The 20,599-nt window shown below is 35.9% G+C and overlaps 1 protein-coding gene across 4 annotated transcripts in view; it reads left to right on the top strand.

The window, feature by feature from the left end:
- The first annotated feature begins 3,277 nt into the window (after positions 1–3,277).
- LOC138332861 (receptor-type tyrosine-protein phosphatase zeta-like) overlaps positions 3,278–20,599 on the top strand; it is a 36,405-nt gene continuing 19,083 nt past the window's right edge. For 2 of the 4 annotated variants that reach the window (XM_069280830.1, XM_069280829.1), the window contains exons 1-8: positions 3,278–3,601; positions 10,486–10,643; positions 11,194–13,358; positions 14,432–14,596; positions 15,544–15,699; positions 15,902–15,991; positions 16,440–16,521; positions 16,744–16,820. In XM_069280830.1, the coding sequence (XP_069136931.1) occupies positions 10,598–10,643; positions 11,194–13,358; positions 14,432–14,596; positions 15,544–15,699; positions 15,902–15,991; positions 16,440–16,521; positions 16,744–16,820 (2,781 nt within the window). In that variant the 5' untranslated portion in view covers positions 3,278–3,601; positions 10,486–10,597. Of the gene's footprint in view, positions 3,602–9,223; positions 9,344–10,485; positions 10,644–11,193; positions 13,359–14,431; positions 14,597–15,543; positions 15,700–15,901; positions 15,992–16,439; positions 16,522–16,743; positions 16,821–20,599 lie in introns of those variants that run through there. The other 2 variants (XM_069280827.1, XM_069280828.1) reach the window with 2 other exon arrangements.

The raw sequence follows: 20,599 nt of genomic DNA, 5'->3' as shown, positions 1-20,599 counted from the left end.
GTGATATATCACTGCAGCATGACACCGAAGATACCAAGTAACACACCTCACTCGATCTCTCTAATTCTTCAAAGACTATTGAACATGTATCTGGCATTCACAGCAATATGTCATACAACCATATTAATATGTGATAAATATGCTATGACCTGTGTAATATTATAAGACTCTTTCATATGTGTATATGAAGGATAGGGATATTCTACCCGAGGGTCACAAAATGTAGTAAAACCCGAGGCTTGCCGAGGGTTTTGCTACATTTTGTGATCCCGAGGGTAGAATATTCCTATCCTTCATATCCACTTATGAAAGAGTATTTTTCTTTCATACCTCGATGTTTTATTGCAATTTTTACAGCTATAATATCCCGCCATTTCGAAATAAATTCGGAGAAATCGACGACTGGAAGTCAATTTTCCATACATGAAAATTTACGTGATATTTTCATAACAAATTCCGTTGTTTGCATCTTTCATAATAAAACCAGTCATATTCGTGAAAAAAGGTTAAAATTTTACCGAGGAATTAGAGATTTTGTTGACGCCGTGACGTCATGAGGCTTTATTGCATGAGTAGCCATGCAATACAGCCTCAGGCGACATGAGTGTATTGCCCTAGACCAGCCAGTATTACACCCGTAGGTATGAAAGAAAACACTATTGTAACATTGTAGGTAATTATGATATAATCCATCTGTGACATTGCATATAATTGTCTCAGTAGAAGGAAACATCCAAAACAGATTTAGTCTGTCTTTTTGTATATAATCAAAGTTTAATTTATGCTATCAAGAACACAAAGGAGATTTTAGCGTGAAAATTCCCGGGTGCATAGTATTTGGTGTGTCAATAAAACTTATAAATAGTGAACAGGTTATTGCAAAAATAACACTGCAAAATGTTTACAGTCGACAAATCACAAAATCACTAGCTAGTTATGTGATAAATAGAATCTTACACTCATGGCTATGTATAAGGAGCCAAGGTGGTCCGATTGGTTAAGATGTCTCGACATATTACCACAAGCCCTCCACCTCTGGGTTACGATTTTGAATCCCATGTGGGGCTTGCAGTTGCCAGGTACTGACTGCTGGTTGGTGGTTTTTCTCCGGGTACTCCGGCTTTCCTCCACCAACAAAACCTGGCACGTCCTTACATGACCCTGGCTGTTAATAGGACGTTAAACTAATAACACCCTCAATGTAAATTGATTCAGTTTATTTTATAATTTCTATATTACGCTGTCACTTATGTAAGATTCTATGTTTTTGGTCTGCTTCTGTCAACTTCATCCAAAGGCAAGAAGACTGGAATTACAATGCAGTCTCTGAATGAGGATAAAACTAACATATTCAGCAAATAATACCTGTCCATATTGACCTGATAGCACCTACATTAATTTTGTAGCTTTATCTTGGGGCATTTATTAGCTCACCTCCCCGAAGGTGTAGTGCCGTCATTCAGCTGTCTGACCGTCCATCTGGCTTCATCTTTTCTTCTCCAAAAGTAGAAGACAATCCTGAAATTGGGCCTATAGTATGCTGGCGATGGGATGAAGGGCTACCAAGACTGTTCAAATAAATGACTTTACTAGGGTTAGCTTACTGACAGTAACTTTCATTCACGGTCAGGGGTCAAATAGTCTAAAATCCTTTCTAAAATCTACCAAGTTTGTTCAAATGAATGGCATTGACCATCATTCAAAGTTACAGGGGTGAAATAGGCTAAAATCTTTAAAACATCTTGTCAATAACTAAGAGACCTAGAGACCTGATATTTAGCCTGTAGCATTCTTTATAATGAAGGGCTATCAAATTAGCAAGTTTGTTCAAATGATTGACCTTAACCTTCATTCAATGATAATGGGATAAAATAGGCTGCAATCTTTTAAATAACTTCTTGTCAATATATAAGAGGCCTAGAGACCTGACATTGGGGCTGTCTCTAATATGCACTATGTTTACCAGGTAGCAAGTGAGCGATTCAGGCCCATTGGGCCCTAGCTTGTATATATATGTATACTACAATTTATTCAGCTGTGTAAATACACAGTGTATAAGCCACAACTCTTCTACTCAGAAATCAGTTGTACAACTTATACTTGGGTGTGGCTTTAATGTGTATAAAAAACCACATTGGATGACAGTTTGGAAAAAAAATTAAGTAATTTATTTTTCAATGTAGAACACTGATCAAGATTTTGATTCTACAATTTACTCTTTGTAAAAGCTTATTAATTTGTAATTTGCTTATAACTATGAGTACATGCACATACAATTAGTCATGAAATAATTGAATCTTATATTCTACATTTGTCATTGATGAAAAACTAGGAACTTCTTCACCAGGCTATGCCTTGTGCTGAACAATTGTCAAAATGTTTCACCCGGGTTGAGATATGCACCTCTATTAGATAAGGCATGTTAGCAATATCCTATTAAATATAAAAACATTTTCATTGCACAATCAATCACAAGCAAGAGGCACCATGGGTGTGTTTTCCCTAAGCAACCATTAGCTTGGATATTCACTTATCCTTGTTCAGAACTAGAAGTAGGCAGCAGCTGTTTTGGCTGATCAAATTCCTTCACCTGTCAGTACTTGTACTTGAAAGAAACAGTTAAAGAGAAATGTAGACTGTATTGCATGAAGTAGCTTAGCTGTTCTTAGCATATCCTACTATAGAAATATTAATGAGGTACAAAAAGCTTATTTTTATGTACAATAAAAAAGGAGGAGGGGATTGTTTTGTGAATATCATAAACATTCATATTCACAGTGACTCCCCAGTCTTGTTATGACAACAATGACTCTATAACACATGTTCCTTTTTGTCTGAACATGTAATTCCTAACACTTAATTGTAGCATTTTGAATTATGATAAAGATATTGATAAGGTTCCCAACTGAAAATATATGACTAAATAAAAATACATCAACTTTTATTATAAGTAAAATAACATCCAAGGGGTAAAAAGTCTTTATAGACAAGTGATCTTTATACACAGGGTATATTGTAATGTACAATTTGTAAATGGCCATTTTAAACCCTATAAATTTTATTATTAAGCAGATGTATAATACTTTATTTCAATATAATCTATATGTACATATATTGAATGTGAGTGTTGTAGACTGGCACTGTGTGTTATACAGAAGATTGTTGATGTATTGATACAAAGGCACTTAGGTCAGCATCAGTACCAGGCAGATTGGGTAATCAATGGAGCCTATCTACTTACTGATAAGTCACAGGCTGTAATAATGATCTGACCTGTTTTACCACTAATTCACAAGGGAGTTTCCTTACACTTGAAATTCGAAGTACACGGTCTCCATACCCAGTTTGGTACATATACGAAATATGTGAAAGGATTTTTAATTTTCTGACATATTAGTTTTATCCTTTTGAATTCAGTATTTGTTTTCTGTGTATTAACGGTACACCAAAACCATGTAGTCCTGTAGAACTAATTGGTACAGAGGATTTCCTTACACTTGACTTTTTTTCTGTACTTGAAGTGGCATATGGCAATAACACGTACAGACCTGAAACACTGTAACACATGGATGTAACTAGTGATGGAATACAGAGCTGAAAAGTAAGTGAAAGTTTTTTCTTTTATCTATCAAACTTGTGATAAGTTCAATGTTGTTAAAGAAAGATGATTTAAAGTGATTTTTTTTTCAATTAAAAAGCAAAATTGAATAAGCCTTAGTAGAGCCAAGAATAGCATTATATCTTTACATATAAGAATGTTTGTGAAGCAAAAATTACTGTTATACACAGAAAGATGAAATTTACCAACAAAATTATGTTGTGTTTTTTTTTAATTCATTGGAATTCAAATATTTTTAATCCACAAGAAATCGACTTCCTGAATAAGCTAAAAAATACATATAGGATTAGTTCTAGGACTGAAGATAATAGTCTTGTCCTCAACATTTAACTAGTAATATTTTTCATTGATATTGTGTTTAAAAAACCTAAAAAACCACAATAAGGTGACATACAATCTAAAATAAAACCATTCTGACAGGTCACAATAAGTTGACATACAGCCGTAAATAAAACCATTCTGACATGTCACAATAAGTTGACATACAGCCGTAAATAAAACCATTCTGAGAGTCCACAATAAGGTGACATACAGCCTTAGAATAAAAACCATTCTGACAGGTCACAATAAGGTGACATACAGCCTTAATAAAAACCATTCTGACAGGTCACAATAAGTTGACATACAGCCGTAAATGAAACCATTCTGACGCAATAAGTGACATACAGACTTAAATAAAATCATTCTGACAGGTCACAATAAGGTGACATACAGACTTAAATAAAACCATTCTGACAGGCCACAATAAGGTGACATACAGACTTAAATAAAACCATTCTGACAGGCCACAATGAGGTGACATACAGACTTAAATAAAACCATTCTGACAGGCCACAATGAGGTGACATACAGCCGTAAATAACACCATTCTGACAGGTCACAATAAGGTGACATACAGACTTAAACAAAACCATTCTGACATGTCACAATAAGGTGACATACAGACTTAAACAAAACCATTCTGACATGCCACAATGAGGTGACATACAGCCGTAAATAAAACCATTCTGACAGGCCACAATGAGGTGACATACAGCCGTAAATGAAACCATTCTAACTGGTCACAATAAGGTGACATACAGCCTTCAATAAAACCATTCTGACAGGCCACAATGAGGTGACATACAGACTTAAATAAAACCATTCTGACAGGTCACAATAAGGTGACATACAGCCGTAAATAAAACCATTCTGACAGGCCACAATGAGGTGACATACAGACTTAAATAAAACCATTCTGACAGGCCACAATGAGGTGACATACAGCCGTAAATAAAACCATTCTGACAGGTCACAATAAGGTGACATACAGACTTAATACAGGTCACAATAAGGTGACATACAGACTTAAACAAAACCATTCTGACATGTCACAATAAGGTGACATACAGACTTAAACAAAACCATTCTGACATGTCACAATAAGGTGACATACAGACTTAAATAAAACCATTCTGACAGGCCACAATGAGGTGACATACAGACTTAAATAAAACCATTCTGACAGGCCACAATGAGGTGACATACAGCCTTCAATAAAACCATTCTGACAGGTCACAATAAAGGGACATACAGACCTAAATTAAACCATTCTGATAGGTCACTGTAAGGTGACATACAGCCTTAAATAAAACCATTCTGACAGGTCACACAATAATTAAGGATTAACTTGAATAGAGTTTTTATGTTATGGAGATATAACACAAAAATCTGAGTGTACTCTAAATAAACCGCGAAGCGGTTTATGATGAGAGTACACTCAGATTTTTGTGTTATATCTCCATAACATAAAAAATCTATTCAAATTAATCCTTATAATTCAATTTACTAAAGATAATCTCTTCAACATTTAAAATTCATTTTGGGACTCTTTTGTCTATGAAATTATTACGCCGTCATCTCAGCCAATCAGAAGCGACGTTACAAACGGCGACGCCATTTTTTCCTTTATGGGCTGATAAAGTAAATTTTTAAGCCAATGGAAATGCTTGTAACAAGCAACATTGAATTATGGTGACATACAGACTTAAATAAAACCATTCTGACTGGTCACAATAAGGTGACATACAGCCGTAAATAAAACCATTCTGACAGGTCACAATAAGGTGACATACAGACTAAAATAAAACCATTCTGACAGGTCACAATAAGGTGACATACAGCCTTAGATAAAAACCATTCTGACAGGCCACAATAAGGTGACATACAGCCGTAAATAAAACCATTCTGACAGGCCACAATAAGGTGACATACAGCCGTAAATAAAACCATTCTGACAGGTCACAATAAGGTGACATACAGCCGTAAATAACACCATTCTGACATGTCACAATAAGGTGACATACAGCCTTAAATAAAATTATGTTTACAGGTCACAATAAGGTGACATACGGCCTTAAATAAAACCATTCTGACAGGTCACAATAAGGTGACATACAGCCGTAAATAAAACCATTCTGACAGGCCACAATGAGGTGACATACAGCCGTAAATAACACCATTCTGACAGGTCACAATAAGGTGACATACAGCCTTAAATTAAACCATTCTGATAGGTCACTGTAAGGTGAAATACAGCCTTAAATAAAACCATTCTGACAGGTCACAATAAGGTGACATACGGCCTTAAATAAAACAAGTTTGACAGGCCACAATAAGGTGACATACAGCCTTAAACAAAACCATTCTGACAGGTCACAATAAGGTGACATACAGCCTTCAATAAAACCATTCTGACTAGTCACAATAGGGTGACAAACGGACGTAAATAAAACAATTCTGATAGGTCACAATAAGCTGACATACAGCCTTAAATAAAATAATGCTGACAGGCCACAATAAGATAATACACAGCCGTAAATAAAGCCATTCTGACAGGTCACAATAAGCTGAGATATAGCCTTAAATAAAAACATGCTGACAGGCCAAAATAAGGTAATACACAACCGTAAATAAAACTATTCTGACAGGGCACAATAAGCTGGCAAACAGCCTTAAATAAAATCATGCTGACAGGCCAAAATAAGGTAATACACAGCCGTAAATAAAACTATTCTGACAGTTCGCAATAAGCTGATAAACTGTATTTACTAAAATTTGTACTGGCCACAGCCTAGTAAACTAGATGTTCTTACAGTGGTATACATCAGATAATGATAAAACAATATATTACATGTAATCTCTAGATTAAATTTACCACAGATGTTCTATTGAGCATGTTGATGGACTCTTTTATCTGCATGCACTGCTGGGAGGCTGGCTAACAGACTTGGATCTGGTAACTTGGGGAGGAGGTCGAGTCAGGAATAGGGGCGATACATATACACTTCATTACGAGTCTGTCATGATATCTACTTCATAATATATTACCTTAAGGACATGCATTCATGAACGAGCACAAATATTAAAGACATGTCGTGTTGGTACGTTTTTCTCTATTTTGAACTTGCAAAAAAAAACCCACCATTTTCAATTATTATAGCAAATCAATGAAAACAATAATTTAATAAATTGGTCGGTTTGTAGTATTTGTAGTACTCAGTATATTCATTCATCTTTTGTGAGATTGTCTCAGTGATATACACTCCCCATTGATGTACATGTATATATAGACAAACTAAAGAGTCTTATCAGGGTGAAGTGGTATGAATCACAGCATAAGTTGGTCAATGTGTGCTGATAATAGACTTATCACAGCACAATTACTCAAGTTAGCCCACTTCTCTGTATCAGCATATCTATATTACATGTAGGGATCACAACACAATTACTCTAGTTAACCCACCTCTCTGTATTAGGATATCTATATTACATGTAGGGATCACAACACAATTACTCTAGTTAACCCACCTCTCTGTATCATGATATATATATTAGATGTAGGGATCACAATACAATTACTCCAGTTAACCAACCTCTCTGTATCATATCTTTATTACATGTAGGGATCACAATGCAATTACTCTAGTTAACCCACCTCTCTGTATCATGATATCTATGTTAGATGTAGGGATCACAATACAATTACTCCAGTTAACCCACCTCTCTGTATCACGATATCTATATTACATGTAGGGATCACAACACAATTACTCTAGTTAACCCACCTCTCTGTATTAGGATATCTATATTACATGTAGGGATCACAATACAATTACTCAAGTTAGCCCACTTCTCTGTATCAGCATATCTTTATATACATGTAGGGATCACAACACAATTACTCTAGTTAACCCACCTCTCTGTATTAGGATATCTAATTATACATGTAGGGATCACAATACAATTACTCTAGTTAACCCACCTCTCTGTTTCATGATATATATATTACATGTAGGGATCACAACACAATTACTCTAGTTAACCCACCTCTCTGTATTAGGGAGATCTCTATTATCATTACATGTAGGGATCACAATACAATTACTCAAGTTAGCCCACTTCTCTGTATCAGCATATCTTTATTACATGTAGGGATCACAACACAATTACTCTAGTTAACCCACCTCTCTGTATTAGGATATCTATATTACATGTAGGGATCACAATACAATTACTCAAATTAGCCCACTTCTCTGTATCAGCATATCTTTATTACATGTAGGGATCACAACACAATTACTCTAGTTAACCCACCTCTCTGTATCATGATATCTATGTTAGATGTAGGGATCACAATACAATTACTCCAGTTAACCCACCTCTCTGTATCATGATATCTATATTACATGTAGGGATCACAACACAATTACTCTAGTTAACCCACTTTTCTGTATCGGGGTATCTATATCACATGTAATGGACTCAGCCACATTCATTCCACAACTCCATCAATATACACACTTCCTCTAAATTCATGGTGGCCAAGTGTGTTCCAACAAATTAACACAAGTTTAGCTCCACCTCTGCTCTGTGTTATGTTGAGCAGTTAAGTATAGACAGTTGGTTGGTGGTTTTCTCCTGGTCCAACTTTAAAATGCAACTGGGCTCACGCTAACCATTCGCATTTTCGTTAATAAAGAATCGATCTGGCTAATTGCTAAAATAAATTCCTCCTAATTCCCCAAAAAATGTTAAAGTTTTTCTTTACACATCCGATATCCAATCACGCGGACACAAGCTTCAAGCATAGTTTTGTCAGTCACATTACTTTCATACTAAGTCTAAAACAGTTGATAAATTAATCAGTTACTATACCATATATATATTTTAATGTTAAAGGGATGTAAAGTAACAATACGCACGGCGGAGTATGGTTAATGAATGATCAGAATCTTTTGTTTGTGTGTACTTTTCACTTGATGCATAAAATACATTATTTGATGCTTCTTAGTAATTTATCTGCTTTCTTCCACTTCCTGAATCTGGCACTTCCCTATTTGACCTTGTCAGTAGACTAAAAATGGCTGCCTCTACTTATCATGTATACTGTTGTCCCACTGGTTGTATTTCCCACTCGCTTAATTTTGATAAGTAATCATTGATATCAAGACAGAATGGATCTAAAACCATAACAATAACGCCACACTGTATATATAGGTAAACTAACCATACTGCTATTGTTATTGTTATCTTCATTGTTTACCTAGTCCCAGCTGTATCAGTTGTTCATATCATGTGATGATCTTCCCTACCTGTGTTTTGAATTTATTTTAACTACCATCTCTGTTTTGATTCTTTGGAGGAATTTACAAACAACGAATGATGTTTGGATGAACAAAAAGGGTATAATGATTTGTGTATGATTTTTTTTCAATCTTATATTTCTCTTCACATTTTCAATAATCCATTTTCCGAGGTTTTATGCTCTCCAGGGGCCAAGTCGATTCATACTCTTCTAGGAAGTAGTGTATTCTTAATTAGATCTTTCAGCTTAATAATAATATATTATAGGTGGTTCATTTCATAGAGCTGCTAGAAGTAGAATTAAAGAGTTACAAATCAAGTGACCAGAACTTATATTCTAGAAGATCGAATAAGAGAGGAAATTGTGTATAAGACTCTAAATCTTTATATAACAAGCTAATGTCATTTTACGTCTGTTACCTGATAATGTTGACCCACAAACGTTATTTAAGGATACTTCTTCAGGGAAAGTTCAGAATAACAATCTCAGATGATGTAGAAACATTAATATGAATATTTTAGAAACACTATAAAACATGAACTCGGCTGATTTTTAAAACATAAACATGCACATTTAAGTCGATAATTTCTTTGATATCATAATTTGTTCAGTCCAGGTACAGACTTTATTTTATTACCATAAATGTATTTTCCGTGTAGAACACTTACATCAACCAAAGAAGACCATATGCTTTATCGCACAATTCGCCTGATATCCAGTGACTTCGCCCATTTAATATTTACGCATATGTCACTAGTGTAATATAACCTAGAGTACTTTTCATTGGCTGGAAAGTCATTGACAATATAAATCCACGTCAGTAAGCAATGACGTTAGGATGCAAGGACAGCGTGACAAAATTGTGGCCTACGCCGGATTTTCGCAACACATTTTTTGAAATTCTTCAAAATGTGGGTTGTTAGCATACACTGTATCACCTAAAACAATACAATAAAACCATGTTTTCTTGAAGTTTGCAAATTTAAACTGTATTTTAGTGAGGATTTGGTCAAGACTAATAATTCCTCTGAATATCAGTTCCCTTGTATAAAGACATTTTGTTTAATCCTAATGATGATATGTCTAATTCTGTCTAATTCTGTATGTTTATTTTTCTTTTTTTGTATAGCTACAATGGAATAAGAATTATATTTTTTTTTAAACTGATTAGTGTTAAGGAATTTTCAGTATAATGAATATCTTTTCAGAATTTGTTTCTTTTGATTATTGAAATGTTCAGTTCTCAGAAACAACAGCTATGTGATGATGATGAAGTATATCGGACAGGTGTCTATCTGTTGTATCCCAGACGTTACAGCCAGCCGTGAATAACTGCCACGCATACATCCCCAATGTCATCCTACCACACCATCATTTCAAGGACAATCCTTTTTATTGGTCAGTTGAAAGGCTGTGTTCTTGTTTGCCTAAGATTTCTCAGCAGCAGAGTATTTTTATTTTTTTATTCTTTGATTGCCAGATTTTAACTTCTTATCAACATTATGGTAGATAGTCTAAATTAAGAGTTATTTGCAAATAAAAATGCTATGTTTCTGCCTGAATTTTTGTTTGCCAAAGCTAAGTACTGGGCAGATATTTTGATGTTTGTTTGCCAAAGCTAAGTACACTGGGCAGATATTTTGATGATTGTTTGCCAAAGCTAAGCACACTGGGCAGATATTTTGATGTTTGTTTGCCAAAGCTAAGCACACTGGGCGGATATGTTGATGCAGGCAATAGTACCTCATTATAAAATGATCTTAGCATCTGGTAATAGATAGAACTGCTTGCATAAATCATGTACAATTTTAAGTGTTTAATCAAAACAAATGGTTCTGTGCGTCTATTTCCTCGATAGAATTAATTCATTAATGGAGGTCAAAATTAGTCCAAAATAAATGTGAATGCCAGGATTAAATAAAGAGGTTTTTTTTTCTATTTTCTCTAGGTTTTCTTCAAATTACTGGCGTTGTATCTAATCCTGTGGTTCTGTCGGGAGGACTGAGGGGGGAAACTTTAGGGACAAATGAGGGCAGTCAGAGGGCACTGCCCTCCAGTCAACATCAAACACAGCTTCACTCTGAGGCTGAACACGAGTCTGACCCTGTAGCAGAACAAGAACCAGGTGAGGAACCACGTGAGGAAGTGCATGGGGACTCAGGACGAGGAGTACATGAACAGACACAAGCGGAGTCACAAATGGAACCAAATGAAGAGATTCAAGATTCTGAACTAGATAGGGGGACTAGACACTTGCTAGAGCCAAATAGAAATACTTCATCAGTAGAGCAAGGAACAGATGACCCAGAAGGGCTTGACATTGATGCTGACCATACTGGTGGCGGTGGGATTCCTGGTGAGCAACAACAGATGGATGGGGACATTGCAGCATTACGTCCTGGTGGGGCAGACCACCAACTACATCCAGAAGAGTCTGGTGTCCATGAGGAACCGGTACCAGGGGAACACATCAGTTACCTTCCAGACCACTCTGGTCCTTTTCCTGGAGAGTCCGAAGGTAATCATGGAGATGAGATCTTTCCTGAGGATCATCTCCCAACAACTCCAAATTCTGACATGATCCATGGTGCATCTGATACTCCAATTGTCCGACCAATTGCTACCGAGTCTCTACCTGTTGAACTTCCAGAAGAGCACCAACATTCTGGTATTGGAGGTGAAGCAAGTAACAGCACAGAACCTGAAAATGGTACAGATATATTCTCAAACAACAAGATAGAAATGTCATCAAAAAGCAATTATGATGAACAAAATGAGACATTAAGTGCGGAAACAACCACAAAAAAATCAATTATTGATTCAAGTAACAATAGTGTTCATGAAGAGCATAAAGAAAATGAAGATATAATAAGCAGTGCTTCTTTATCTGCCTCTATCAGACCAACACCTTCCCTAACAAGTTCAAGCACCATTCCAAATAATGAGCTCACAGAGACAATTGATTATGATTCTATGCACATAACTACTGAAACTGTATTTACAAGTAGAAGGGAAGACGACATGAGTAGTTCAACAACAGTAGAGAGTGAAATGACAGCATCACTATTGAGTGTTCAGTCATCATATAGCACAGTCACGCAAAGTGTAACAGAAAGTGTATACATGACTAGCTCGGGTAGTGGAGAGTCTGTGGTACCTACATACATTCCAGCATCACTATCTCATTATGATTACACTGAAGGGATTTCATCATCTGCGTCCATGGATCAGTCCACAACTTTCACCACAGTGAATTCTGAATCCAATCAACCAACAGTTGGGAGTCTCTCCTTGGCTTCGCAAGGCCTTGTTATCCATGACAATGATGGCCGACAACAAACAACAACAGAGGAAAATGCAGGTCATCCTACCTCTCCTGATTACTTCACTTCTAATAACACTCCTATATATTCCTACACAACTTATGGGTCTTCATCCACATCTCACCCTGACGGAAGTCACCATCAGACATCTGTTGGAGCTATCACCGAATTGCCAAGTACATCAGGGTCAAACAGTAGCATAGTTACGCCTCCAGCTTCAACAACTACAACATCCCTGAAGACAACTCATCAATCGGATATTGTGACTTTATTTCTGTCAACAAAAAAAGCAAATCATTCTTCAACAAAATCTCAGGAAAAAACAGCCAGAGCGACAACACCATTGACAGGTCAGAGTTCACCATCAAGGAGTACTTTACATTCTACAGCAGCTACCACTACTGTTACAGTTAAAAATCCCAGTACTTCTCATAAAAACATTCATATCAGCACAGAACTTCCTTCTGTATTCATCAGTATCCACCTTCAAATGACCTTGACTGAGTTCTGCTCACAGAAAGAAACATTCATCACAGAATTGGTTGAAATAGTTGAAAATCATCAACAGATTGATATACAACAGCAACAAGTTGTACTGTTAAATATTCGGCCAAAAATGTGCGAGAGACTGTCAATACCATTTACGGATAATGATAATATTGAGGAGGTCAAGGTCGAGTTGTATTTCCTTGATACAGACGGAAAGGCAGATGAACAAATGACAAAGGTTGTTAGTGAGATTATCAAGCAGGGATTTGATGAACAGTCCGAGTCTCGATTTAAACAGAAGGTAACTAGACTTGATATTTATTGTAACTTGAATGTGATGTCCGAGTCCCGATTTAAACAGAAGGTAACTAGACTTGATATTTATTGTAACTTGAATGTGATGTCCGAGTCCCGATTCAAACAGAAGGTAACTAGACTTGATATTTATTGTAACTTGAATGTGATGTCCGAGTCCCGATTTAAACAGAAGGTAACTAGACTTGATATTTATTGTAACTTGAATGTGATGTCCGAGTCCCGATTTAAACAGAAGGTAACTAGACTTGATATTTATTGTAACTTGAATGTGATGTCCGAGTCCCGATTTAAACAGAAGGTAACTAGACTTGATATTTATTGTAACTTGAATGTGATGTCCGAGTCCCGATTTAAACAGAAGGTAACTAGACTTGATATTTATTGTAACTTGAATGTGATGTCCGAGTCCCGATTTAAACAGAAGGTAACTAGACTTGATATTTATTGTAACTTGAATGTGATGTCCGAGTCCCGATTCAAACAGAAGGTAACTAGACTTGATATTTATTGTAACTTGAATGTGATGTCCGAGTCCCGATTTAAACAGAAGGTAACTAGACTTGATATTTATTGTAACTTGAATGTGATGTCCGAGTCCCGATTTAAACAGAAGGTAACTAGACTTGATATTTATTGTAACTTGAATGTGATGTCCGAGTCCCGATTCAAACAGAAGGTAACTAGACTTGATATTTATTGTAACTTGAATGTGATGTCCGAGTCCCGATTTAAACAGAAGGTAACTAGACTTGATATTTATTGTAACTTAAATGTGATGTCCGAGTCCCGATTTAAACAGAAGGTAACTAGACTTGATATTTATTGTAAATTGAATGTAATACCTCTAAACAGTATTACAGCAGTCGAACAAATTTCTTTTTTATGTCACTGACATAAAAAAAAATCAGGGGTGGGAGAGGAGGGATGCACATATTGCTACTGCTATTGACTCATTGCATCCTGTCTAGGTACAGTATTGTGTAATCCCATCCCACTTTTTCTTATAAAAATTGTAATTTTAGGAATAATTCATGACATTATGTTTTTGTTTTATAGTTGACAGATGTGAAGCTGATACATCCAAATGAGTACGTGAGCCCTGTAAATAACCTGAATATTCCTGCTGCTGATCCTGAGACAAAGCTACAGACAGGAATCACGGTGGTGATTGTGATTGCCTCTGTAGGTGGCTTTTGTTGTGTCTGTCTCCTACTACTCCAGGTAAGGGCCGTCTTCTCCATCAAAGTTAACTCAATATCATTAGCCCATCTTACCTATAGTCATCATGCTTCGCTTGTCGCCGTGTGAAGTGCGCTGTGTGCTGTGTGCAGTCCGTAAACTTTTCATTCAAATGACTTCTTCCATAACGAAAAGGCCCATTGTACTGATATTGGTCCTGCAACATTGCTTGGATGAAGGGCTATCAGGTGTATTCAAATAAATGACCTTAAACTTCATTCATAGAGGTAAAAAAGTCTAAAATCTTTAAACGACTTCTTGTGATTAACTAATTAAGGGCTTAGAGACCTGACATTGGGTCTGTAACTTGCTGGGATGAAGGGCTAACAAATGCGGTCAAATTAATGACATTGAGCTTCATTCAAGGTCACAGGATTAGAAAAGGCTGATATCTTTAAAAATAATCATGTCAAAAACTAATGAAGAGGCCTAGATATCTGATAATGGGTTCGTTCAAATGAATGACATTGACTTTCATTCAAGGCCACAATGGTCAAAAAGGCTCAGATATGTAGATGAATTCTTGTTAATAACTCAGAGGTCTAGACACTTGAATATTGGAAACGCGCTTGGATGAAGGCCTACTACATGTAAGTTTGTTCAAACGAATGACTTACAGTTACCAAAGAGTTCCTTGTATTGCCACTACTGTACGCTGAGACTATGTTATTTTGTGTTGGATGATCGTTAAGGCCCATGGGCCTCCTGTCTTCCTTTATTAATTTCTGATAACATCACTGTTTTCAATCGTTGAATACATTTAGTATTGACAAATATGATCATGAATTTCTCATCAATAATGTTAATGTGCCTTTTTATGATATGAATAGGTTTATATTATTTGCTTATTATTTCTGTGTTCCTGTTTCTCAATGAATACTCTAGTGTCTTCGGGTAAATAAAATCATCTTTTCTTTCTATGCCACCAGATCATTATCCACCGCCGTCAGAGTGGTAAGAGGATGAAGCCCTACCCCGGCAGATCAGGCCTCTCCAATGTTCCAAGTATGGATTCTATAGCACTGGGTGTGGTCCCTAAATCACGGCCTCACAGTGGTTTCTGGAACCCTGGACTAGAAATACAGGTATATATGTAGGACACTCGGGTTATCTAGGGCATCAGCATTCAAATAGAAAAGAGAATCTCTTGGTTTAAATGAGAACTATTAGTTAATACTGAAGAATGGAACATGTAGACATAAAGAAGGTGTTTGTATTGCTTTAGTATATCATATACAGTGTCATCATACACTTTACGGAATTTATTTTTGTCTACTGTGTTTTCAGAATGAATCCTCAGAACCAACCAACTTACTTGAATACACTGCCTTGTCCAATATCTTTATGGATACGGAGGCCCAGAGAAATGAATTTGAGGTCTGTTATAGTTCATTAGGCAAATCTAACTGATTCTAACTCATCACTTAAGGATGGCATACAAATATGTATATAATTTCATCAAATACTAGAAAAGAAAACCTAATGTAAGATTAGTATATCATGTGCCAAAATACTGACCTTCAAATGGCTTCACACTTTGATACTATGGCACATGTATACACAACATCATTATTACATGACTCTAGACTATCATGGCAGATAGGCTATATGATATAGTTAATGTCACTCGTCTAAAGAAGCTTTACCTTCAACGTCGTGATTAACATGGTCTTGTTTTTAGAAGTCAGAAATGCTACAATTGATATTTTGTTTGCTATAATTGATAACACAATGTGAAAATAAAGATTGACATGCAGCATCTCCTGAAACATTTTAGCTTGATGCAAGAAAAATCATCAACATCAAATTCGGTTTTCCTTTATAGACCCTGTCAATGGAAGTACCTAAACTGTCATCTCTACCTGTAGGAGCCGAAGACAAAAATAGATTCGCTAATGTAATTCCATGTAGGTATTCAATATATATTATGTTATATCTATATATTGGAAACGTTTTTGAATTTGGAAACTCAGACAAATATGGAAATCAAAGGAATGAAGGGTAAATATAAATAAGGACATGAATTAATATTGTAGGTCATGAGAGATATAGACAGTTTGTAAATAGTAAAAGATATCACTATTGGCGCTTAACACATTATTACAATCTCTCTCTTTTTTAAATTTCAGTTCCACACAGCCGTATCAAGCTAAAGAAAATACCAGAGGAGGATAATTCTGACTATATTAATGCCAACTATATATCAGTAAGTGTTTTTAAGTAAGAGTTACACATATGACACCTATTACCTAAAACAATTTCAAAGTCAGTCAGTAGAACAATTTTGTGGGCATTCATCCCAGTAGATCATTTACCTATACATATTTCAACTATTTGCCAATATGATATTTAGAGGTTCAATATTTAAAAAATTAAATATTTTGGACCTAGGTGAAGTTAAATATTAACCATTTTAATATGTCTGGCAGGCCTTTATCTAAAAGTAGTAAGTTGATCATTCGCCTATAAATATCACCACCCTGGGCCTTTTGTTTATAAAAATCACTGCAATTTATACCTGGCTCAAGGATCATGAAACAGTCTAGTTTTTGCATAGCCAATAAAAAGTGTCGTAATTTTTTGTAACGTCAGCTGTGATTGGCTATGTCTTAACTTCAGACTGTTTTAGACTTAACCCCGTTTTATGATCTAGAGATAACAAGTAATATTTTGTGTTCGTATAAAATTTTCATTTAACAATGTCTTCATGGTGTTTTATTGAGTTTAAAAAAGATGCAGACTGAAAAACGGAACATTTTAAATTGATGACGTCGTCTTTCTGTCGGCGTAACATTCAGCGCACGGACCCGATATGGAATCATTGCTAATCAAAAAGACCGTTTTAATGAAGAATGCCGGTACACGATCATATGCCGTAACCTCATCGTTAACTATTAATTTGTATCAATACCAATAGAACTAAACACATAAATTACATAAGCTACATGTACATGCCGTGTACATTGATACATATATTTACCCATACATATTTTGTGGATTGGATCACTAGATTAACTTCAAATACTGCTTTGATACTATTATCTTTATTTTGAATATATAGATTTTGTTTGATATTTAGGAAAATTACTCAATATAAGTTACTTCTATTCTTCATAAGTGTTTCCAATTTGGATAGATCTGTTAACTTATGTATTGGGAAGTTGCTGGGAGATTACAAATCATTTTAGAATAATGGGAAACCTTTCATATATCATTCCTTACATGTACATCAAGGTATAGTACAGATAATTTCAGTTGCAGTGTCAATTAAAAATCTGCTCGTAATCTCAAATCAAAGATTTAACACATGCAATGTAATTTTTGATAAACATCATAAAATGCTGGTTGGTCTGAAATCATGACTAAGAAGTCAACATGATATAATTTTTCCGTTATACATCATCTTCTTTATACTGAATATCATATACATGTATTCCTAATTATGTTTTCGGTGGAAGGACTAGGGCAACTTGAGCAGAGAACAAATGTTATAAATACATTATTTTGCCTGTGTTAAGTTATTCATGCTTCAATTGACACAAATTTTTTTGTCCAGAAAAAGTTAGGCTAAAAATTTTGTACATTTTATGTCACACAAATGTAGGGGGAAGGTTATTTTTAAATTACAATTTGGAAGGGAGATGTATTTAACATAACCTGTTTCAGCATTTTCATCATGTCTTTCTGCATTTCTTTTATTAAAATATCATATCTGATTTTTGGATGAATTGTTTCTTGTGAAATAATAATTTTTTTTATCTTAAGCAAATCATTTGTAAATAGAGGCTGGTCACAATATGGGTCAGTACATAACACACCATATATCTGTTTGACACGTGCAGTTGCGTACCTATATGGTCAGTTACAGAAAAACAATTATCTGTTGAATGCTGTTATCTACTATATGGTCAAGGGCATTAGACATAACATGGTGATCTACAATATGGTCAGTACATAAACACACATATATTCTTTAGACACTGCCATTGTATCTACAATATGGTCAATACATAAGAATGTTTGACCTAGTATCGTGATTGTCATATTCAATGAGATCACGGCTATTTATATATTTGTTATCAAATCATGACTGAACAACAAGCTATATATGTGTCACTTTGGTGCAGTTTCCATACCAGTTTGTTATATCACCACTGTTTTCTAGGAGCTACAATCATGCCTACACTTGCTATATATGATGTCACTTTGGTGCTGTTTCCATACCAGTTTTGTTATCACACTGTTTCTAGAGCTACAATCAAGCATGCCTACACGCTATATATATGTGTCACTTTGGTACTTTGCTGTTTCCATACCAGTTTGTTTATCACCACTGTTTCTAGGGCTACAATCATGCCTACAAGCTATATATGTGTCACTTTGGTGCTGTTTCCATACCAGTTTGTTATCCCACTGTTTCTAGGGCTACAATCATGCCTACACGCTATATATGTGTCACTTTGGTGCTGTTTCCATACCAGTTTGTTATCCCACTGTTTCTAGAGCTACAATCATGCCTACACGCTATATATGTGTCACTTTGGTGCTGTTTCCATACCAGTTTGTTATCCCACTGTTTCTAGGGCTACAATCATGCCTACAAGCTATATATGTGTCACTTTGGTGCTGTTTCCATACCATCAGTTTGTTATCCCACTGTTTCTAGGGCTACAATCATGCCTACAAGCTATATATATGTCACTTTGGTGCTGTTTCCATACCAGTTTGTTATCCCACTGTTTCTAGAGCTACAATCATGCCTACACGCTATATATATGTCACTTTGGTGCTGTTTCCATACCAGTTTGTTATCACACTGTTTCTAGAGCTACAATCATGCCTACACGCTATATATGTGTCACTTTGGTGCTGTTTCCATACCAGTTTGTTATCCCACTGTTTCTAGAGCTACAATCATGCCTACAACGCTATATATATGTCACTTTGGTGCTGTTTCCATACCAGTTTGTTATCCCACTGTTTCTAGAGCTACAATCAAGCCTACACGCTATATATATGTCACTTTGGTGCTGTTTCCATACCAGTTTGTTATCACACTGTTTCTAGGGCTACAATCATGCCTACACGCTATATATATGTCACTTTGGTGCTGTTTCCATACCAGTTTGTTATCCCACTGTTTCTAGAGCTACAATCATGCCTACACGCTATATATATGTCACTTTGGTGCTGTTTCCATACCAGTTTGTTATCCCACTGTTTCTAGAGCTACAATCATGCCTACACGCTATATATATGTCACTTTGGTGCTGTTTCCATACCAGTTTGTTATCCCACTGTTTCTAGGGCTACAATCATGCCTACAAGCTATATATGTCTCCCTTTGGTACTGTTTCCATACCAGTTTGTTATCCCACTGTTTCTAGAGCTACAATCAAGCCTACACGCTATATATGTGTCACTTTGGTGCTGTTTCCATACCAGTTTGTTATCCCACTGTTTCTAGAGCTACAATCATGCCTACACGCTATATATATGTCACTTTGGTGCTGTTTCCATACCAGTTTGTTATCCCACTGTTTCTAGAGCTACAATCATGCCTACACGCTATATATGTGTCACTTTGGTGCTGTTTCCATACCAGTTTGTTATCCCACTGTTTCTAGAGCTACAATCATGCCTACACGCTATATATATGTCTCCGTTTGGTACTGTTTCCATACCAGTTTGTTATCCCACTGTTTCTAGGGCTACAATCATGCCTACAAGCTATATATGTGTCACTTTGGTGCTGTTTCCATACCAGTTTGTTATCCCACTGTTTCTAGAGCTACAATCAAGCCTACACGCTATATATATGTCACTTTGGTGCTGTTTCCATACCAGTTTGTTATCCCACTGTTTCTAGGGCTACAATCATGCCTACACGCTATATATATGTCACTTTGGTGCTGTTTCCATACCAGTTTGTTATCCCACTGTTTCTAGGGCTACAATCATGCCTACACGCTATATATATGTCAC

Source organism: Argopecten irradians, chromosome 10 (assembly GCF_041381155.1).
Source record: "Argopecten irradians isolate NY chromosome 10, Ai_NY, whole genome shotgun sequence".
NCBI lineage: Eukaryota > Metazoa > Mollusca > Bivalvia > Pectinida > Pectinidae > Argopecten > Argopecten irradians.
Note: the sequence above shows the minus strand (reverse complement) of the source record. Positions and strands in the feature narration are given on the sequence as shown.